The sequence below is a fragment of the Papilio polytes genome, unplaced genomic scaffold (assembly GCF_000836215.1).
Source record: "Papilio polytes unplaced genomic scaffold, Ppol_1.0 DF823731.1, whole genome shotgun sequence".
Classification (NCBI taxonomy): Eukaryota; Metazoa; Arthropoda; class Insecta; order Lepidoptera; family Papilionidae; genus Papilio; species Papilio polytes.
Window position 1 is genome coordinate 6,379,361 of NW_013525473.1, and position 20,041 is coordinate 6,399,401.

The following is a 20,041-nucleotide window of genomic DNA, read 5'->3' on the forward strand; positions in this document are numbered from 1 at the left end:
AAAACGGAACTAAAAAAACAATAATTCTTTCCATCTAATCTTTGTTTCGATTATTTGTGCTGGTGTGCCTTGTTGATCTATGAAGGAACCCTATTGGTTAATTTAAAAACCCTATGATTCTTATTGGATCTTATTAGATCGTTCTGTCATTTTCAACTGAAATATTATTCAGTTTTGGGCGTTTTGGGTGTTGTCCGGTGACAAGCAACGCTTAGCGTAATGATTAAACAATTTAACCCTTACACTTTAATTTTAATCGTTTTGTGACTTATAAAGACCGCTGTTGATATTAGTTTCCAAAAAAAAGCATGATATTATGATGAGTGCTTCCTTGTATTATTTCTTTGTTTTGATTTCCTTAACAACAAATTGTAAAGCAGGTGAGAAGCTTTATTTTTCATTTTTAAACATAAAAACATAGCTCATGCATTATTTAACAGAATATCTTCAAAACAATCTATTTACTGTTTGTTTTGTCATAGATTCGCTGAAATATTACTACGATTATGAATGCAACGAGCCATTAGTAGCCAATGCTAAACTGAGTGCAACTTCCAGTCTAAGGGATAGAGGTCCAGATAATGCTAAGTTATATGGTAAGGATATTTTAAAAACGTAACCACACATTTATAGAAAACTATACAAGTATTGTACCTAGTAAATTTCGTTTTTATAGTTTGGTTAGTTTGCACATAATTTTTTGTCTTTGCAAAGAAATAAATGATGACAATATGTTACATGTTATCTAAAAAGTCTGAATAATAAATTGTGTTACATAATACATTGCCAGTCATATTAATAGTATGATGGTTTATAAGGTTATGAGATTCTGATATATTTTATTTCTATGTCGGATGCAAGGAACCATATATTGAGGAGAGATGACCTCTTAGTGTGGCATGTGGTCAAAATTGCAGATAAATTAAGAAGTTATTTAAAAATAAGGACTCAGACTTAAAGCTCATCTATAACTGTTACATCTTTTTAAATACTTATTTAAGTTGCATATATTTCACGCAATTTGCAGCACTGTTTAGTATTGATTTGTTTTGTAGTAGAAGATATGCTTTTGAAAATTTTTAAGCATGCCTGTGTTGTAGTTTGCTATTTCTAAATAGTTTTTATGGATACAATTGTTAGGGTTACAAAATGGAAGCAAAAGACCTAAACAGGATTAATTCATCTACAGGTCCAAAATCCAAATAAAACAATTTTTAATTGGGCCCGAAAGAGGTCACAAAGAAGTCAAAGTGTACCTATTACCATTAGAATGGCGTTTGAAAATGTCAGATGGGCTTTTAATGTTAGTGAATGGAAGCCCAACAGAGAGGAATTATTAGCTGCTTCCAGCTACATACAGCCTGAAGAAAAGGATAGGATATCCCGATTTATTTTCCAAGATGATGCCAAATCTTCGTTAATCGGAAGGCTTTTAATGAAAAAATTTGTTCATTTGTCAGCCAATATTCCATATGAATTGATCAAATTTGGAAGAGATAATACTGGAAAACCATATTTGCTTGACTCAAATGTGTTGCCAAGTTTCAATGTCTCTCACCAAGGGGATTATACTGTGTTAGCAGGCAACTCTCGTACCAATGTTGGTGTCGATATAATGAAAATTGAACCACCAGTGAACAAAAATATACCCGATTTCTTTCGTATAATGAATAGACAGTTTTCTAAACATGAATGGGCAACAATACGTAGTTATGCAACAGAAATGCAGCAGGTAGCGTGTTTCTACCGTATGTGGTGTTTAAAGGAGAGTTACGTAAAGAATACTGGAATGGGGATAACTATTCCACTGGATTTAATTAGTTTTTCCGTTCAAACGCCGTTAAAGCTGAATGAAATAGTAAAAGATACAAAGTTGTATGTGAATAATGTTTTGATGAATGATTGGGTTTTTGAGGAGTCTTTACTTGATGAGAAACATGCAGTGGCGGTATCTTTGCACACTGATGGGACTGATGTAAACTTGGAGCCCCAACCGTTCATATTATTAAGCTTTGAAGATTTAGTGAAAGAAGCGAGACCTGCTTATCAATCTGATGCTCGTTTTACTGAAGACTTGTTGATCAAAGATATCAAAGAATTTAAAACAACAGAACATTAAATTTAATTTTTAGTACATCTAATCTAGTATAGGTTTTAAATATGTTATTGACTATGATTTTTTATAATTAAATAAACTACCTTTGGGTTTCGGGTCGTTGTTTTCTAGAGAAGTGCTGCGGTTTTTATCTATCCTGTTTAACATAGGCATGCTTAAATCTTTGTAGTGCAATAAAGTTTTTGAAATGTTTGAATTTTATTTGTTTTGCCATTTTGTAAGGAATACAGTAAAAAATATTATATCAATGTAAGGTTTGAATGCGTGGACGGCTTCGGAGAGTGACTTTGACCAGCAACTCGTCATAGACCTGGGTGTTGTGAGGAATGTAACGAGGATAGCGACCCAGGGTCGAGCTCATTCCCAGGAGTTTGTCCAGGAGTACCACATAAGCTATGGCTCCAATGGACTTGATTATGTTCAGTACAAGGCAGCTGGAGGCGAGGTTAAGGTAAATCGCCTCAAACAAATCAGGGATGTGGTCACTAACAGAATAACGTCGCAGCCGATAACGACACTCTTTTACTTTGGTTTGCATGTAGTTTGAAAGCTTTGTAGTTAGTAATGCGTGGATATTGGTACTTTTAATACTAAAATCTTGTTAAACCCCAACTCTTCCATTTTGCGTTAACCGTTTCGTTTTTTCGTATTCATTTTAACAAAAAATATAATTAAGTTCTTTATAGGGTAAAGGTTTACTACTAAATAATAATTAAAAACATACACACTTTAACATATTACACTTTACCTTTTGCACTCCTCTATAACCTTTTTTTAACCATGGTAGGCTTTAGCACTAATGTTTGACGTACGGTGAAGGTACAACCGCTTGGACGGCGAAGGAGGCGTCATACTTTCAGCACCTAACCATTAACCTGGTAGCGCGCAAGGAGCTGCGCGGCATCGCCACCAGGGGGCGCTACGCTACCGAGGAATATGTCTCAGAGTACATGATACAGTACTCTGACGATGGCGAGAGTTGGAGGGAGGTTGCATCTACGGATGGTTACGTTCAGGTGAAAGGCTGCATGATCAATGATTTTAAAAAGTTTAGGTTATGGTCACCATGGTGATGGTTGTCAGTATCAGGTGCGGTAATGGATATTCCGTTAGTTCAAAATCAATACCTCCTTGTGAACCATGCAAATGCAATATGCCTAATAATAATTTTTTAACCTCCCGCTTTATTACTTTTGTACATTTTACAATTGTCTACTATGCAACAATATGTTTTTAGAAATTAGGGGTGCTTCGAGTACTTGATACTAATCTATTCATAACTTTCACCTTACTAACAGAATGTTCTAACGATTAATGTTAACACTAGTGTTTCAAGTATTTATTTGTTTATTAGTAGACTTAAAGTTTTTTTGCTATGTAGATGTTCGAAGGTAACCACGACGGCAACACGGTGAAGAGGAATGAATTCGAAGTGCCTATAATAGCTCAGTACATTAGGATAAACCCGATGCGATGGCGGGACAAGATATCCATGCGCGTTGAAATCTATGGTTGTGACTATGGTATGATATAACTTTATATATAACTTTATATATAAACTAGCCTTCGACCGCGACTCCGTCCACGCGAAATAAAAAAAAAACTTAAAATGTACTCGTATTTCATCGAGATCCGTTCAGCCGTTTAAGCAACAAATTCTAACAGCCATCCATCTAAACTTTCGCATTTAGAATTTCATAAGTAAGAAGTAAGATATCCACGTCGCTATATCGACTTTTAGAAATACTGGACCAATAATAGAAGATAGAAAAATCTCCTTTCAGTCATATTTCTGTAGATACGGAACAAATGTAAACAATGTAGGCCCCTAGACGTTGCCAGAGTAGGGGCTAGACCAATACTAGATCAAAAAGACAAAGACATGTAATACTACTTTTGCTTATGAACAGTTGACTAAGTCTATAGCTTCGTCAGTGTAAGTATGTTGTCCCATCAGTGGCGGATACCCTGTACTTCAACGGGTCGTCGCTGGTGAAGATGGACTTGCTGCGGGCGCCGGTGTCGGCGTCCCGCGAGGTGATCAGGTTCCGGCTGAAGACGAGCGCGGCGTCGGGCGCGCTGCTGTACTCGCGCGGCACGCAGGGAGACTACGTGGCCTTGCAGCTGCGCGATAACAGACTGGTCTATAATATTGATTTAGGTAAGGTGGAAATCTTACTACTTTTAATAATTTGGTGCTAAATATGTTATCCCAAGTCGATTTTTCCTTTAAATGCAAGACCATTACGCTTTATATAAAAACTTTCGCTCGCGACTCTGTTCGCGTGGAATTAAAAAAACAAAACTGAGTAGCATTTGTGTTCTTCCAGACTATTCTCTACGTCTATGACAAATTTTATCGAAATCCGTTCAGCAGTTTAGGCTACAAATTTCAACAAACATCCATCCATCAATCTAAACTTTCGCATTTATAATATTAGTAAGTATGATGTTCTGGTTTTAAATCATTTATTATTGCGTATAAAACTAAACCGCGAAGTGTTATGTGGGAGAATGCTATGATGTAAGTTCAGGAAGTGTTATTAAAATAGTATTTGTGGTTTTATGCTGATAGATACTTAGTAGTCGAGATGTGTTAGCGATCTAAGATTATGTTTTATCTGTGATTCTCATAAATGCATGTTTTTAATGTAAACTTAAAAAGAATAATGCGATTTTTATCCATTAGATAAATAACTCGCACAGTTCGAAATGGTCCCCCTAAGTGTTGATTTATTATGAGAATACAACACTGTGGGTCACACTTAGTACACAATTACAAATTTACTTAGTAATCCAACTTCTACGGTAGTTGAAAATAATGTAACTTACGAATCGTTCATTTCATATGGCATTTAATCTGTCCTTGAGAAGTTGCCATGTACTAGTTGCCAAAAAAAGAACATTTACGCACTTAATGCTTGTATGATGTTATTGGCAGCAGTTCAAACGATGTGCGCAGATGTAGGCCGTTTTATTAACACGACCTCTGCCCGTTTGAGGGTTGTTAAATATTTTTACTAGCTATTGCTCGTGACTTCGTCCGCGTATTAAAAAATAGAGAAAAAAAAGTAGACCATGTTATTCAGTGATAACGTAGCTTTAAAATGGTTAACGATTTTTTGAAATTGTCCCAGTAGTTTTTGAGTTATTTCAATACATACAAAAATACAAATCTTCGCTCTTTATAATACCACTAACTTTCGCCCGCGACTCCGTCCGCGTGGAATTAGAAAAAAACAAAAGCAAGTATCTTATGTGTTCTTCCAGACTATCCTCTACATCTATGCCAAATTTCATCGAGATCCCTTCAGCCGTTTAGACTACAAATTCTAACAAACATCCATCCATTCGTCTATCTAAACTTTCGCATTTGTAAAATATTAGTAAGATTACATGAAAGACCCAAACAAATAAGCGGCTTACTGATGTTATGAACAATATAAACAAATAGTCATTGTCTAAACTTTAATAGGACGATGTTTCTATTATCCTTTTCCCTTAACAACGATCTCTTTTCCTTTTTAATAATAACAGGGATATAAATCTTGGTCAATTGTTGTTCGGACATCAGTAGCTTTAAATTTGTCGTTATGTATTAACGTGAGAGTGAATTGTGTGACCAGGGTCGGGTACAGCGACGTCAGTGTCAGTGGGCAGTTTGCTGGACGACAACATGTGGCACGACGTGGTGGTGTCGCGTCACCGTCGCGACCTCGTGCTGTCCGTTGACCGCGTGGTGGTCACCGCGCGGCTCAAGGGGGAGTTCTCACGACTTAACCTCAATAGAGCTGTAAGAATATACACATCTCTCTTTTACATTGTCTCTTTCTATTTCCCTCTCTTTCTGTTTATTACTATCGCATTTGAGTCGGTAATTCCTTCTTCAGATTAATTTTGTCTAGTATGGCAAAAACTTGAGAAGCTTGTATGAAAATTATTTTTTATTTATACAATTTTTACGTTTTGTTGTACACGTTTGTAAATTAATGTTCAGCTATACATTGGTGGCGTACCGAACTTCCAAGAAGGCCTCGTGGTGGACCAGAACTTCACAGGCTGCCTGGAGAACCTGTACCTCAACGCTACTAACGTCATCCAGGAGGTGAAGCAGGGCTACGACTCCGGGGAACCTTTCAAGTTCCAGAAAATTAACACGCTGTATACTTGCCCAGTTAGTATATATTTTTACTAAGTATTTTTTTTTGTGGTTTAATTATTGAGTGCCATGTGTGGTGCCGCAGGAGCCGCCGGTGGTGCCGGTGACGTTCCTGAAGGAGGGGTCGTACGCGCGGCTGCGGGGCTACGCCGGCGCCACCGCGCTCAACGTCTCCCTCGAGTTCCGCACTTACGAGCACCACGCGCTCCTCATCTACCACAAATTTAAAACTGAAGGATACGTCAAGGTAACATATAAATTTATGTACACCTTCAGCCTAATTTGAATATTATTTCTAGGCTTTAAAGTTTAACAGTAAAAATCTCTTATCGTTCAGGTTTATTTAGAGGAGGGCAGGGTGAAGGTGGAGCTGTCGACTGGCGGCGGGGCGGGGGGCGGGGCGACGGTGGGCGGGCCAGTGCGGCTGGACAACTTCCCCGAGCCGCAGAACGACGGGCGCTGGCACGCGCTGCTGCTGACGCTGGCGCCGGACTCGCTGCTGCTGGCGCTGGACCGCCGCCCCGTGCGCACCACCAAGCTGCTGCGCTTCCAGACTGGCCCCACCTACTACATCGCGGGTCAGTGCGACACGCCCCCGACACAACAACTGACTTCTAATTTTAGTCCCATCCTTTTTCAACCTTTTCTTAAGAGAAACAGATGTAAGGAAAAGTGGATTTGACTGTGGAGGAGACGCATAGGACGGTGAAATATCCTGTTTATGTGCGTACCTACCGTCGATTAAGGGTAGGCAACGCATCTGCAATTGCGGATGTCTATGGGCAGTCCCTTCGCCATTTCGGCGGATTCAGGTGGCCGCTTGCTCGTTTGCCACGTTTCGTGTTTTAATTCGTGATTTCTCCTTAAGATTAAAGTGGGTTATAGTAAAAGCAAGCTATAATGTTATTAAGATTTGAATGATGACATTGTGTGAAGTGATGTATTGTGCTGTAGGCGGCAAGGCGCCGCCGCGCGGCTTCATCGGCTGCATGCGCAAGATCGCGGTGGACGGCAACTACCGCCTGCCCACCGACTGGACCAAGGAGGAGTACTGCTGCCCCAACGAGCTCGTCTTCGACGCCTGCCAGATGATCGACAGGTGACATTGCTTTATACTTCTATTCTACTAACAAACATCTATACTAATATAATAAAACATAATAAACACACTACTTAGTTATGTAGAATGTCAGCAATTAGTAAATTTTTGAATGATTATTTTAAAATAAAACGGCCTACACCTACGACACGCTATATATTTTCACACTTTTAACTTAGGGAGTAAATAATTTGGGAAAAACTGTCATGTGGGAAAGAGACAGAAACTACAAGCTGATATCAAGGAAGCAAGGTTGACATGGTCAACGGCATTGTTATCCAGTGTCAAATGCTTCTTGTCAATTGTGCATTTGAAACTTTTAAAATAAAGTAAAGTCTTTATAATCGGATGCTAATGAAGCTTCACGGAAACGGGTCGTAAAAAAGTCAATTTCATAAGTAAATATATGTGTGTTCCAGATGCAACCCGAACCCCTGCGAGCACGGCGGCAGCTGCACGCAGACCGCGGACGAGTTCACCTGCCAGTGCCAGGGCACGGGCTACGCGGGCGCCGTCTGCCACACCTGTACGTTCACTGTGCTGCCTTACTGCCTTACTGGCATTGACATTTAACAAATATAGACTAGATGTAGGGAATATTTTGTTACCGGTAACTTTGAAAGTGTTTTGTGACACCTCATGTATGGACATTTTACAGAATTTTAATAATCATCTTTTGTTATAAAATAAACTAAACGGTGTCACAAAAAACATGTACATTTAAATATGATTTAGTAACAGTTATTGGCAATTTATTTCAATGTTAGGATCATGTGAAAGTGTCGAGTGAAGCGTCAACGCTTCCTGTATATATTTGAATCTGTAGGTGACGTTGTCTCGAGGGTCTAGCAGCAGTTGACTATGGTCTTGTATATGTGCAGCGGTGCACCCGCTGTCGTGCGCGGCGTACCAGCAGGCGCTGGGCGCGTCGCGCTCCGCCGAGGTGCTGGTGGACGTGGACGGCTCCGGCCCGCTGCCCGCCTTCCCCGTCACCTGCCAGCTGCACGGTCACTATACACATATATTACTAAAGAAAATCAAATAAAACACTATTTATTGACCAAAAAATTACAAAAAAATATTACTTATCTACTTTGTAACCTAAAAAAGGAGGTTATCGACTCTTCCGTATCTACTAATATTATGAACAGGAAAGATTTGTATTTTTGTAAGTATTGAAATATCTCAAAAACTACTGAATCGATTTTTAAATTTCTGTCACCGTTAAAAAAGTGATTTATCTGCGATTAACATAGACTATGTTTTATGTTACTTTTTTAATTTTACGCAGACGATGTTCCGAGCAATAGCTATAATGTACAAATCCAAATATTGTATAGAGCAGTAAATAGCTAGTAATGGTCCTAGAAGAAGCGAGCCTATAGTTTCCTCAAAGGCCGAAAATGCATGTAGTTCCTCTGGTATTGCGAATGGGGTCGTTGAACACTTCGGTATTCATTTCCTACGCTAAAGTTAATGTTAATTGAAGTTGTTCCCGACGATTGTTTGTTTTATTATAAAAAAGGTACTAAAGGTGTATCCTGTTTGTGCGTCCTCCATGTAAGTGTGTGTGCAGCGGACGGGCGCGTGGTGACGGGCGTGGCGCACAGCGCGGCGGGCTCGGCGGTGGACGGCTACCAGGAGGCGGGCAGCTTCCGCCAGGACGTGGTGTACGAGGCGTCGCGCGCGCAGCTGGAGGCGCTGCTCAACCGCTCGCACGCCTGCTCGCAGCGCCTGCACTACATGTGCCGCCACTCGCGGCTGCTCAACTCGCCCAGTAACTCGATTATACTCCCGCTTACCACTACTACAACTGTCTGTCGTTGAAAATTATATTCCTAGAAAGTATTGTTGATGCTTCTACAGAGTGAAAGTCTAACTTTCACAATATCAATCTTAGTAATATTATAAATGCAAATGTTTAGATTGATGGATGTTTGTTAGAGTTTGTAGTCTAAATAGCTTAACGGATCTCGATGAAATTTGTCATTCTAGAGGATAGTCTGGAACACTACGTAAGCTTGCTCCAATGTTTCTATGCGGACGGAGTCGCAGGCTAAAGCTAGTTAAGATTGTGTATCGATGAAGTTGTCTTCAATAAGTGGTGTGCGCAGGCGAGGAGGCGACGTTCGCGCCGTTCGCGTGGTGGGTGTCGCGCGCGGGGCAGCGCATGGACTCGTGGGCGGGCGCGCCGCCCGGCAGCCGCATGTGCCGCTGCGGCGTGCTCGGCAACTGCCTCGACCCCACCAAGTGGTGCAACTGCGACGCCGAGTACTCCCCGCTCAAGCCTGAAGGTACCCCTCACACACCTACACTTCTCTACATTACTTTATTTCTTTAAATTGTGAATAAGTAATCTATGGTTGCGTGTACAGCCACCTTATATAAAGTTACTGTCAAATTTGGAGGATTTCAATTTTCAAAATGCACTAATGTTATGACTATTGTAGTATTTCTTATTTTTGAAACATAATAAGTCAGAAAAATTATTCATCAAGTACGCATGCTAATTATCGCAAGATTTAACGATAAATAAATGACCGATATTAATGAGAAGTCGTGCAGAGTTCCAGATGGACGGCGGCGAGATCACGGAGAAGGAGTACCTGCCGGTGAAGCAGCTGCGCTTCGGCGACACCGGCAGCCACCTCGACGAGAAGGAGGGCCGCTACACGCTCGGCCCGCTGCTCTGCGAGGGAGACGGTAATTACATTATCTGTACTAATATAATAAAGCGGAAACACTACTTCATGGCGTCGGATGTCGGCAATCACACCATATTTTTGGAGTAATTACTATCGTACTAAAAAGCCCTAGACTTGTGACATGCTTTATCCTATAGTTTTTAACGCTATTAAACTTAGAGGGTAAATTAATTGTTAATAACCTGCATGTGGAGAAAGGACAAAAAATGATTACAATGGAAATGGTAATTATTATTCAGCGGTAAATTCGTTGTCATTTGAATTTTGAATTTTGCTATTTAGAGTACAAAAGTAAACAATATTTTTTTTATAATTTCAATAACTACTTATGTACTAAACTTGTAAACGTTTCATATAATTCCGTGTACAGATCTGTTCAGCAACGCGGTGACGTTCCGCATCTCCGACGCGGTGATCTCTCTGCCGACCTTCGACCTCGGCCACAGCGGAGATATATACTTCGAGTTCAAGACAACCAAGGAGAACGCGGTCCTATTGCACGCTAAGGTAAATTTACATTCGCGTTAACAACTTAAAGAAATATAAAGCCTTAAAAATTATTAAGATTTTTTTTATATAGACCAATAATGTATGGTTTGTTTTAGGGACCGACGGATTATATCAAGCTATCGCTGATCGGAGGCGACCAGCTGCAGTTCCAGCTGCAGGTGGGCGACACGCCGCTCGGCGTCTCCGTAGAGACGAGCAGCCGCCTCGCAGACAACAATTGGCACTCCGTCTCCATCGAGCGCAACAGGTACCAGTAAATTTATCATAAAAACACCAGCCCTTACCCAATAGAACACCTACCTTTAGAACACGCCCAATCGATCACGAGGAAATGACATTTAAATACTAATATTATAAAGAGAAAAGATTTGAATTTTAGGGTGAATTGAAATAATACGAAAACTATTGGGCCGATTTCAACAGTTATTTTAAAATAACTACGTTTATCAACTATTTTTTAATTTCTCGCAGTCGAAGTCGCAAGCATCAGCTAGTATGTAATAACGTCTTAAATTATGAGGCCACGCCTAAACTACAAATTATCTTAAAATGTTGACGTCTGTCAGATTGTAAGCGGTGTTCACGAAGGTTTCATTGTTCAGGCGTAAGTCTACATGATTGCAATGGAGTTGCTAAGACGTGTGTTGTGTGTAGGAAGGAGGCTCGCGTGGTGGTGGACGGGGCGCTGAAGAACGAGATCCGCACGGCGAAGGAGCCGGTGCGCGCGCTGCACCTCACCACGGCGCTGGCGCTGGGCGCCTCGCTCGAGCGCACTGACGGCTTCGTCGGCTGCGTGCGCGCGCTGCTGCTCAACGGACGACCCGTGGACCTGCTCGCCTACGCGCGCAGAGGTACCGTCCCCGACACGCCCACAACGCACACAACGCCCACAGACACGCCCGCAACGCACATAGACACGCCCACAACGTATATAGACATATCCACAATGCCTATAAACACGCCCATTACACACATAGACACACCTACTACGCCCACAGACATGCCCACATCACCCACAGACAAGCCTACAGACGTTTGCTGACTGCACCGGTCTCTTTAAGGTCTGTACGGCGTGTCGGAGGGATGCCACGGCAAGTGCGAGTCGTCCCCCTGCCTCAACAACGGCACCTGTCTGGAGCGCTACGACGGCTACGGCTGCGACTGTCGCTGGACTGCCTTCAAAGGGCCCATCTGCGCTGATGGTGAGAACTTTACATTAATACTAGCTAATTAAAACTTAAATAAAAAATTTAGTGCATATTTAAGACTTATCGTCATCGATGAATATAAAAATGTTTACTTGCTTAGAAATCGGCGTGAATCTGCGACCCAACTCAATGGTCAAGTACGACTTCCTGGGCTCTTGGCGCTCCACTATCAGCGAGCGCATCCGCGTCGGCTTCACCACCACTAACCCTAAGGGTTTCCTGCTCGGCTTCTTCTCTAATATAACCGGCGAATACCTCACTCTCATGGTATCTAATTCAGGTCAGTAATGTAAGCTTCATTAAAAAATATATCAATTTTGTCTTGAAATGATATAAACTTGTGTATTTTGATGTGTAGGATACCTCCGTGTCGTGTTTGACTTCGGTTTCGAGCGCCAGGAGATCATCTTCCAAGGCAAGCACTTCGGCATGGGCCAGTACCACGACGTGCGCCTCTCGCGCAAGGACAGCGGCGCCACCATGGTGCTGCAGGTAACTACTCCTCACACAAGACATTAAGAAATATATAAATTAGACATAGTGAACATTTCACCGGTAACTTCCTTGACAGGTACTATGTTGTCAAGTTTAGTACGCCACCCAATCTTGTCTTGATATCTTAAAACATTTTACAAAATTATAATAAGCTCCACTTATACTAATATTGTAGGGGAAAGGTATTTTTGTAATTTTGTATGTGTTCAAATAATTCAAAAACTACTGAGCCGATTTTAAAAATTCCTCCACCATTAAAAATCAGTGAGTAACATAAGCTATACTTATTATTATTTTGTAAATACACCCAGACGGAGTCGCGCGCAACAGCTAGTTCGTTATAAAATAAAACACAAAGTGACACTTATTGGCATTTCATTTAAATACAATTAATTATAGTAACGTGTGGTTTTGTTAGCGTTAGTGAGATTATGGGATGTATATGTTTGACCGTGTGCACGTGCGCAGGTGGACAACTACGAGACGCAGGAGTACCGGTTCAACATCAAGGAGTCTGCGGACGCGCAGTTCAACAACATCCAGTACATGTACATCGGCCGCAACGAGACCATGAGCGAGGGCTTCGCCGGCTGCGTCTCCCGCGTCGAGTTCGACGACATCTACCCCCTCAAGCTGCTCTTCCAGCAGGACCCGCCGCCCAACGTGCGCACCATCGGTACGGTGCACCGCGCGTGTGCGATACACACCCCCACCCCATAACGTCTCAGTCTGTCGAGTGTGGCAAAGGCCTTATTTTAGATCCTTCTACCTTTTCACTCTTTTTATATAAGGCAACGATGCTTATAGAAGTGGATGTTGCGCATATGTGGGAGAAATATCCTTTTTCTAATTATCTTCTTTTCCGTAGATTAAAGATAAACGACGCATCTGCAAATTTATCTGTAGGTAGTATTTCGACAAACTCAGTGTCAGTTTGGTCGAATCGATGATACCACGTTAAAAAAAACAGTCCTTATACGGTTTAAAAACACGGCAGTTTTCTGTATTTTCCTTGTGGTGTACAGGCGGCATCCTGCACGAGGACTTCTGCGGCGTGGAGCCGGTGACGCACCCCGCGCAGGCGCCGGAGACGCGCCCGCCGCCGCCCACCGACCTGCAGGCCGAGCTGGACTTCCACCGCACCGACGAGGCCATCCTCGGCAGTCAGTACTGCTCGCTTTCTCTGCTGATGAACTGCCGTTCTCCGAGATGTTAAACGTAGCCGATGTTACAGCGGTGCTGGCGTTCATCTTCTTGCTGCTGGTGGTGGTGGCCGTGGTGCTGGTGCGCGCCCTCTCCAGGCACAAGGGAGAGTATCTCACACAGGTAATAACACAACTGTATTAATTAATAAAAATAACAGAAGAGATCGGTATGAATAAGAAACGGTAACGACTTATTTACTTTTAATAAAATTGGAGTTTCTGGAAAGGGTAGGCCTATTTACTGAAGGGGAGCTGATATGGACGGGACGAGCATATTTTAGGATACTTTGTTTTTTTCCCGTGCTAATGCAGTTTGTGTGTGCAGGAGGAGCGCGGCGCGGAGGGCGCGGCGGACGGCGACGCGGCCGCGCTGGCCGCCGCCACCGGCGCGCGCGTCACCAAGCGCAGGGAGTTCTTCATATAGCACCGCACCGCCGCCGCTGCGCACTGCGCACTGCGCACTGCGCGCTCCACACTGCGCACTCTACACTGCGCACTGCGCACACTCTACATACCTACCACGTCACATCTCTGACGTCACAGTACATCAGCTACTTTCAGTGACTACTTTCATTAAAACCTGTTTATTTCTCAGTGATCTTAAACTATAGTTGACTTCAGATAAATTATTGATGTAAAGCAATGACAAATTGCACAATAAATGTTATTAATACGCCAAAAATTAAATCAACATACTTTATAGAGCGTGTTATGTAATTGTATCACATTCCATAAATTATCATGAATATGACGTTATCATAGCCGAAATCAGCTATTTATAGATATTTCAAATGGCGTAAAATGCATCTCGTATTGAATCTCAAAACTAAAAACATTTTTTTCAAATTTCACTTATATTTTTATGATATTTTTATTGTCTAAGCACAATTGAAGATTGTTTCCAATCCAAGAAATGAAATATGATCGAAGACGAAATAATTTTCACTATCGACATACGAGTATAGTAACATGCTTTTCAATGTATGTGAAAAGAGAGAAATATGTCTGGACAATAGAATCTTATGGAATGATATTGAGATTGTCTCTATGCACAGAAAATCTTGAACTCCGTACTGCGTATTTTACATGAAATGTATTTTTATATGAAAATGACACGATTTAATGACTTTATTTAGATTTATTTTAGTTTGTAATTATTTGTATATTAGCGTATATATTTTGCTATATTATTTTATACGGTTTATAATTGTAAGATTTGTTTTGTGTGAATGAAAGTGTGTTAATTTTTCTGATTTAAATCATTCTTAAATTAAAAATTTAATGAAAATATCACAGAAATGACGAGTTTTTTAAGTATAATTTGTATCGGAAACTATGTGCTAAAATTACGTTTTTTTTTTAATAAGCTTATATTTGCTATCAAAATGTCTGAAAAAGTAAATGTACAAATGTGTTTAAATTTTTGTATGTACAAAATACGCGTGACTTGGACAAAAAAATCTGCAAATGTTAATATATATGCAGAATATATATTTGTAGATGTAAGAACACGCTGTATCTCATACCGTACAAACTTTGTATTTTTATATAAATGAATCTCAACACATATTTTATTTAAGTAGTATATAGGGTGTTTCATACAAAGTTCGCTTTTTTTTATTTTTCCGTCCAAAAGCCATTTCGTTACTTAAGCGTGTGATTTCTTTAGGTTTATTTTTCTGTGCGACTTTTAGATGTATTTTATTTTTGAAATGAAATTAAACATTTTAGGTTATTTGAGTGTTTTATTTTTACTACGAAAATATCTCACAGAAACATTACGTCTTCTGTAACTTAAAGAAAAAGTAAACTTGGAAGCGTGTAACAACTATAATCTATTGAGGTTTAATTTTTAGCATGTTTGCTTGTTGAATACTAGCTTTCGACCGCGACTCCGTCCACGTAATATAAAAAAACGAAACCAAGTATTCTATGTGTTCTTCCAGACTATCCTCTAAATCTATGCTAAATTTCATTGAGATCCGTTCAGCAGTCAAAGCTACAAACTCCATCCATCTAAATTTTCGCATTTATAATATTTTGGAGAAGAGGAAGAAATGGGTCGACATATGGGAATAAATGACTAAGTAAAAGAATCGAATTATTGAGCGCTTTAATAAGACGTTAAGTAACGCCTATTTACACTCTCGAAAGTCAAATAATTCTTGTACCTTTTTAGTTGAAAACAACTAATCGAACCCACGACCTCATATTTCCCAGTTTACATCTAATCAGTAAGTTATTAATGCAGAAACTTGTCCTTGGTCAATTAAGATTCTTAAAAGACTTGTGACGTCACTACACTTGTGTTAAAAGCTTTTGTTACTCTAATAACTTTCCACTTTATATGAAAAGATATTTCTTAAAAATCTTCAAGCGCTAGATAAACACCTCGTCTATATTTAGCTGTCGAGTGGATAGTTTCAGGGCTAAGCGATACAAATCGAGTCGATCACCTGCTCCAGTGACCCAGTAAACCCTCGAGCGACGGTAAAAGGTGGCGAGTGGCCGCGCGTGCTCGATGGTGTGGCAGACTTTCAGGTCAAACGACTACTTAACGACATTCGATACAAAAGGGATGTGCGGTAATTATCGATAGTTTTGTATCGATATTTTATTGAGGAATTTGCGCACATTCAAAGGGAGTTATTTCCATTATATGACATCTTTCACTAATATTATAAAGGGAAAGATGTATATTTTTGTAAGCATTGAAATAACCTCAAAAACTAATGGGCCGATTTCAAAAATTCTTCCACCAAAAATACTTCGTTATCACTGAGTAATACAGTCTCACATTTTACCATAATTGGTTCTTATAAAATTGGAAAAAGTCGTGTTTGCTAGGTATTGATATAAATAAAATACGATAAGTTTAATTCACTTCAATCAAGATGCATGTCACAGCCCTGGGCTATTCGATCCCACGTAGAAGAGTCCGTATGCAGGCCGTCAGCGTTTTGCAAAGGGGTTAAGTGTTACAGGTGCTTAGCGACGGCTAAACGGTCGAATGCGCCCCTCAACAACAAAGCCCGTTAAGTGTTCCATCATCGTTTTTGAATAAACTACACCGATTTACGTAAGAATACGATTTAAAAAGATACCACAGATTATAAAGTTTAACTTAGAAAAGATTGGCAATAATTAGAATAAAATGAAAGGATTTTCTGTACTTTTTTATTACTTATTTGTCATGTTTATGATGACTTTTGCAATAACGTTTTTATTTTATTTTTTTTGTACCATTTTATTAAAGTAATCAAATTGCATATAATTCTAACGGAGCAACATCGATACACAGGTAACATCAGGACTGATTGCCAACAAGTGACAACCCTATAATTTATGATTTCACATCAATTGCAGGGCTGCCACAAATTACAAGGTGTATCATGATACGTGAATCAACAGTCGCCCTGTGATCAGAGCAGGCCTATAATCTGCAAGCGCCCTCTCGCGGCAATTATCTACCTACACAGTCATTACGGGAGATAAGTCGTTATTATATTCTGATTTATAAGAAGATGCTTGTTACGTAATTAAGGCTTTATACTTCATAGATAGTAAGTATTTAGTTCTAGAGAATTGGATCTTTTGTATATTTTTCAATACATCGCAATCTTAATTGAAAACTTAGCTTTGCTTTCATTTGAATTGCCGAAGTAACAAAATTTGAAAATAATTAAAACCAGGTTTCAAAACTTTTGTACATTCAGTTGGGAAAAGCGGACATTAATTACCTTTGTCCACTAATAGGCTTAAAAGCCGAGGTCATGTATAAATAATTTAAAATGAATGTATAATTCGAGCATGATTTGTCCGCAGCTTTGACTTTTCCTAATTATGAAGTTGTGAATCCGCTTTGCAAATTAGTTGTCGGGAAGCTGTCACTCGGCGACGCACCTGGCCGTCTTTGAGCCGATTACTGCGCCCTCTACTGCCTGGTTTACTGGCTTGAAGCTTAACGAGTGAAATACTTTGAATTTTATAACCAAATCTTTGGACTAATTTATTATAGTACTGTTTGATTTTTAAGTTATATTTTTCTAATCGAATGTCTTGCCGCAAAACCGTATAGACATTGTTATTTTTTTTTCTGTTTAAAAGTTATTAGAGTTGCAATTGAGGTAGCAAATAGTTGATTTGAAAATGATATAATTGAATTAGTTGATTGAGAATACCACGCACTAGGAACAAGGTTATTTCTCTAAGGCTGTATAAGTTTCCAACCAAAGGTGAAGTGAAGCTTGCGCTAAGACACCGGTAGCTTGCCGGGGCACGCGCCGCCCGCCCCGCCCTTGGGCTAGGCACGCGACGATATCGATATATTAGAAACATCTCTCATAAAATTCAATATTAGGCTAAGGATAAGCGTATTTAATTACTTGTTAACTACTGCTGCAGTTATTGGCCATATAAATAAATAGTATATAGGTCCTCTTTGCATGGATTACAATAAAGTTGGAAAACTATAGTAAATTCGTGTGTAAGTGGTATACCGAAGTTAATAATCAACATGCACAAGTCGGTGTTGTATGGCCTAGGTGTACTAACTTTAGGAAGGGTCCAGGCCTCGCGGTGGCAACATATGTGATCTAACGTCGAATGAAATGGCATTTTCTTTAATTCTTTATGCCTAAAAATGTATAAGTTTGGTGTAACTTTAACATTCTTGCTTATATATGTTATAAGCTTTTGTCGGTGAGACTCGCAATAATACCTCGATACATCAAGGGCTCAGCTCTACTCTGACACCTTACTGAATATATTACTCCGTGCCACCGAATCTAATCACGATCTGACGGATTAATATCAGACGCGATCCGCCGTGTGCCGGCCCCGACAACGGCCATTTTGCACACCATTACATAAACAACTAACGGCCCGTTTCACTCTGTTACGACCACTTAAAGCTCAAATTACTAAATTATCGCTACATTCACAAAGTTGTCCTTTAAAATATTGAGTGGGCTCAGAGCCGGGGGCAATTCGGAAGATTTATTATAATACCTGAGTATTGTTTAAACTGTTGTTTAATGTGGAAGTTGTAAGATTAGCCGGCTTAATGATGGAGTGATCGATGAACCGTCGCTTCACGGAATTTGCGCTGATATTTAATTGATTTTGTTTCACTTGATCGATTGTATCTTGTTTAATTAGTTACAATAATTTAAGATGATCCATTAACTACTCAACAAATACTCAACGACACAAACCACTGATTTCGTTGTCATTTATCAACTTTCCTATAGCGCTTTGAATTGTGCACTTCCGGTAATATAATAAAGTAAATTATTCAAAACATCTCTACTTAAAACTACGCTAACTTGAGTTTTTTCACGTCCGTCAAAACAGGAAGACGCCTAAAGCTCTTCCGGCCGATAACAACATCCGGAGCGAAGTTTCGCTCAAGTTTCGTCAAAGTTTCGGCAACTTGGAGGAGCAGGTGCTCGTTTCGGATAAAAATTTTCACCTTTTGTTGTCTGTCGCGATATCTTTTTATGGGGATAAGTTCTGAGACAGAGATTCGGAAGTTTATTATATTTGAGGAAAATTGAATCATCGTGGATTAAGTTGTCTTGGTGTTTTTTCAGCTTTTAAATATATCAGTGGAAGTTGGGATACTTAACTATGTTTTTTAATTATAAAGATTAAGATTATTATAATCTCTTAGTTTCAGCTTTAAATAATTTGTTTGCTACAATGTAGTCAACCGACGAATCAGTTGATTGTTGATCATGTTAATTATTGCCGAAAAGGAATACGTAAAAACAATTGCTTTCATGTTCCACTCATCGTAAATTATTTCCCTACTTTACAGCGTTCGTTGCGCTACAGAAAATTACAATTTTTACTCTACATTCCGCCACCTTGTGAGACATATGGCAAGAAGTTTATTATGGCGCGCGGCGCACCTACGCGTAGCGTTGAAAAATGGCCGCCGCGTCACTTCGCGCGGGAAACTGCCTTGAAGCGATAAAACTTTCAAAGTAATTCTCACTTTTTTCTTGTTACGTGAGAAATTTTCCAAGCCCTAATTGAAAATGGTTCACTTTCATTGAGATTTTTAAATTAATACACTTTAAACCTGTGTTTTAATCAACATTGGTTCGACACAATAATATTGAAGCTTATTTATTTGGTTTTAATAAAACGAAGATTAACTATTGCCGAACAGATTAATAAAATTGGAACTAAATAATCTAATTACTCGGTCCATTTCTACTTGTTAAAAATATTTACTGCGTTTAAACGTTGTTGAAAGCACTCGGTGAATATAACCTAAACAATGAACACTTGAAGTGCTTGTTTCTTAGAATTTCTTGATTCCGTTCGCACCTTGAGCACCTCGTCCTGTCAGCTTCACGTCTTACTCTTACAAATATAATTGTGCAGCTATAATATGTCTTTTTACCATCGAATAAAGTCGACTATTCGTAATATTGAAGTAATGTAAAATGCTGTGAAATAATTTAATTTGGGCTGTATAGAAAATGCTGGCGGTGACATTCGGTAATTGCTATAACGCGGTGTAAATGTTAAA

General features: G+C 39.7%; 1 protein-coding gene across 2 annotated transcripts; it reads left to right on the forward strand.

Moving 5' to 3' along the window:
- Positions 1-157: 157 nt before the first annotated feature.
- On the forward strand, positions 158-15,232 carry LOC106103667 (neurexin-4). Of its 2 annotated transcripts, none has more exons than XM_013283490.1 (25): positions 158-380; positions 483-596; positions 2,936-3,132; positions 3,498-3,639; positions 4,074-4,277; positions 5,743-5,909; positions 6,114-6,290; positions 6,361-6,522; positions 6,613-6,853; positions 7,230-7,374; positions 7,794-7,900; positions 8,256-8,381; positions 8,951-9,151; positions 9,489-9,668; positions 9,940-10,077; positions 10,450-10,586; positions 10,685-10,836; positions 11,244-11,440; positions 11,651-11,791; positions 11,898-12,077; positions 12,156-12,289; positions 12,761-12,968; positions 13,318-13,455; positions 13,527-13,618; positions 13,823-15,232. In XM_013283490.1, exons 1-25 carry the CDS (start codon positions 317-319, stop codon positions 13,919-13,921), a joined length of 3,843 nt encoding a protein of 1,280 aa, XP_013138944.1. In that variant the 5' UTR covers positions 158-316; the 3' UTR covers positions 13,922-15,232. The 2 variants fall into 2 exon arrangements, with proteins under 2 accessions (XP_013138944.1, XP_013138943.1); XM_013283489.1 differs by lacking the exon at positions 2,936-3,132 and adding an exon at positions 2,371-2,567 and having other exon boundaries at positions 159-380.
- Positions 15,233-20,041: the final 4,809 nt, after the last annotated feature.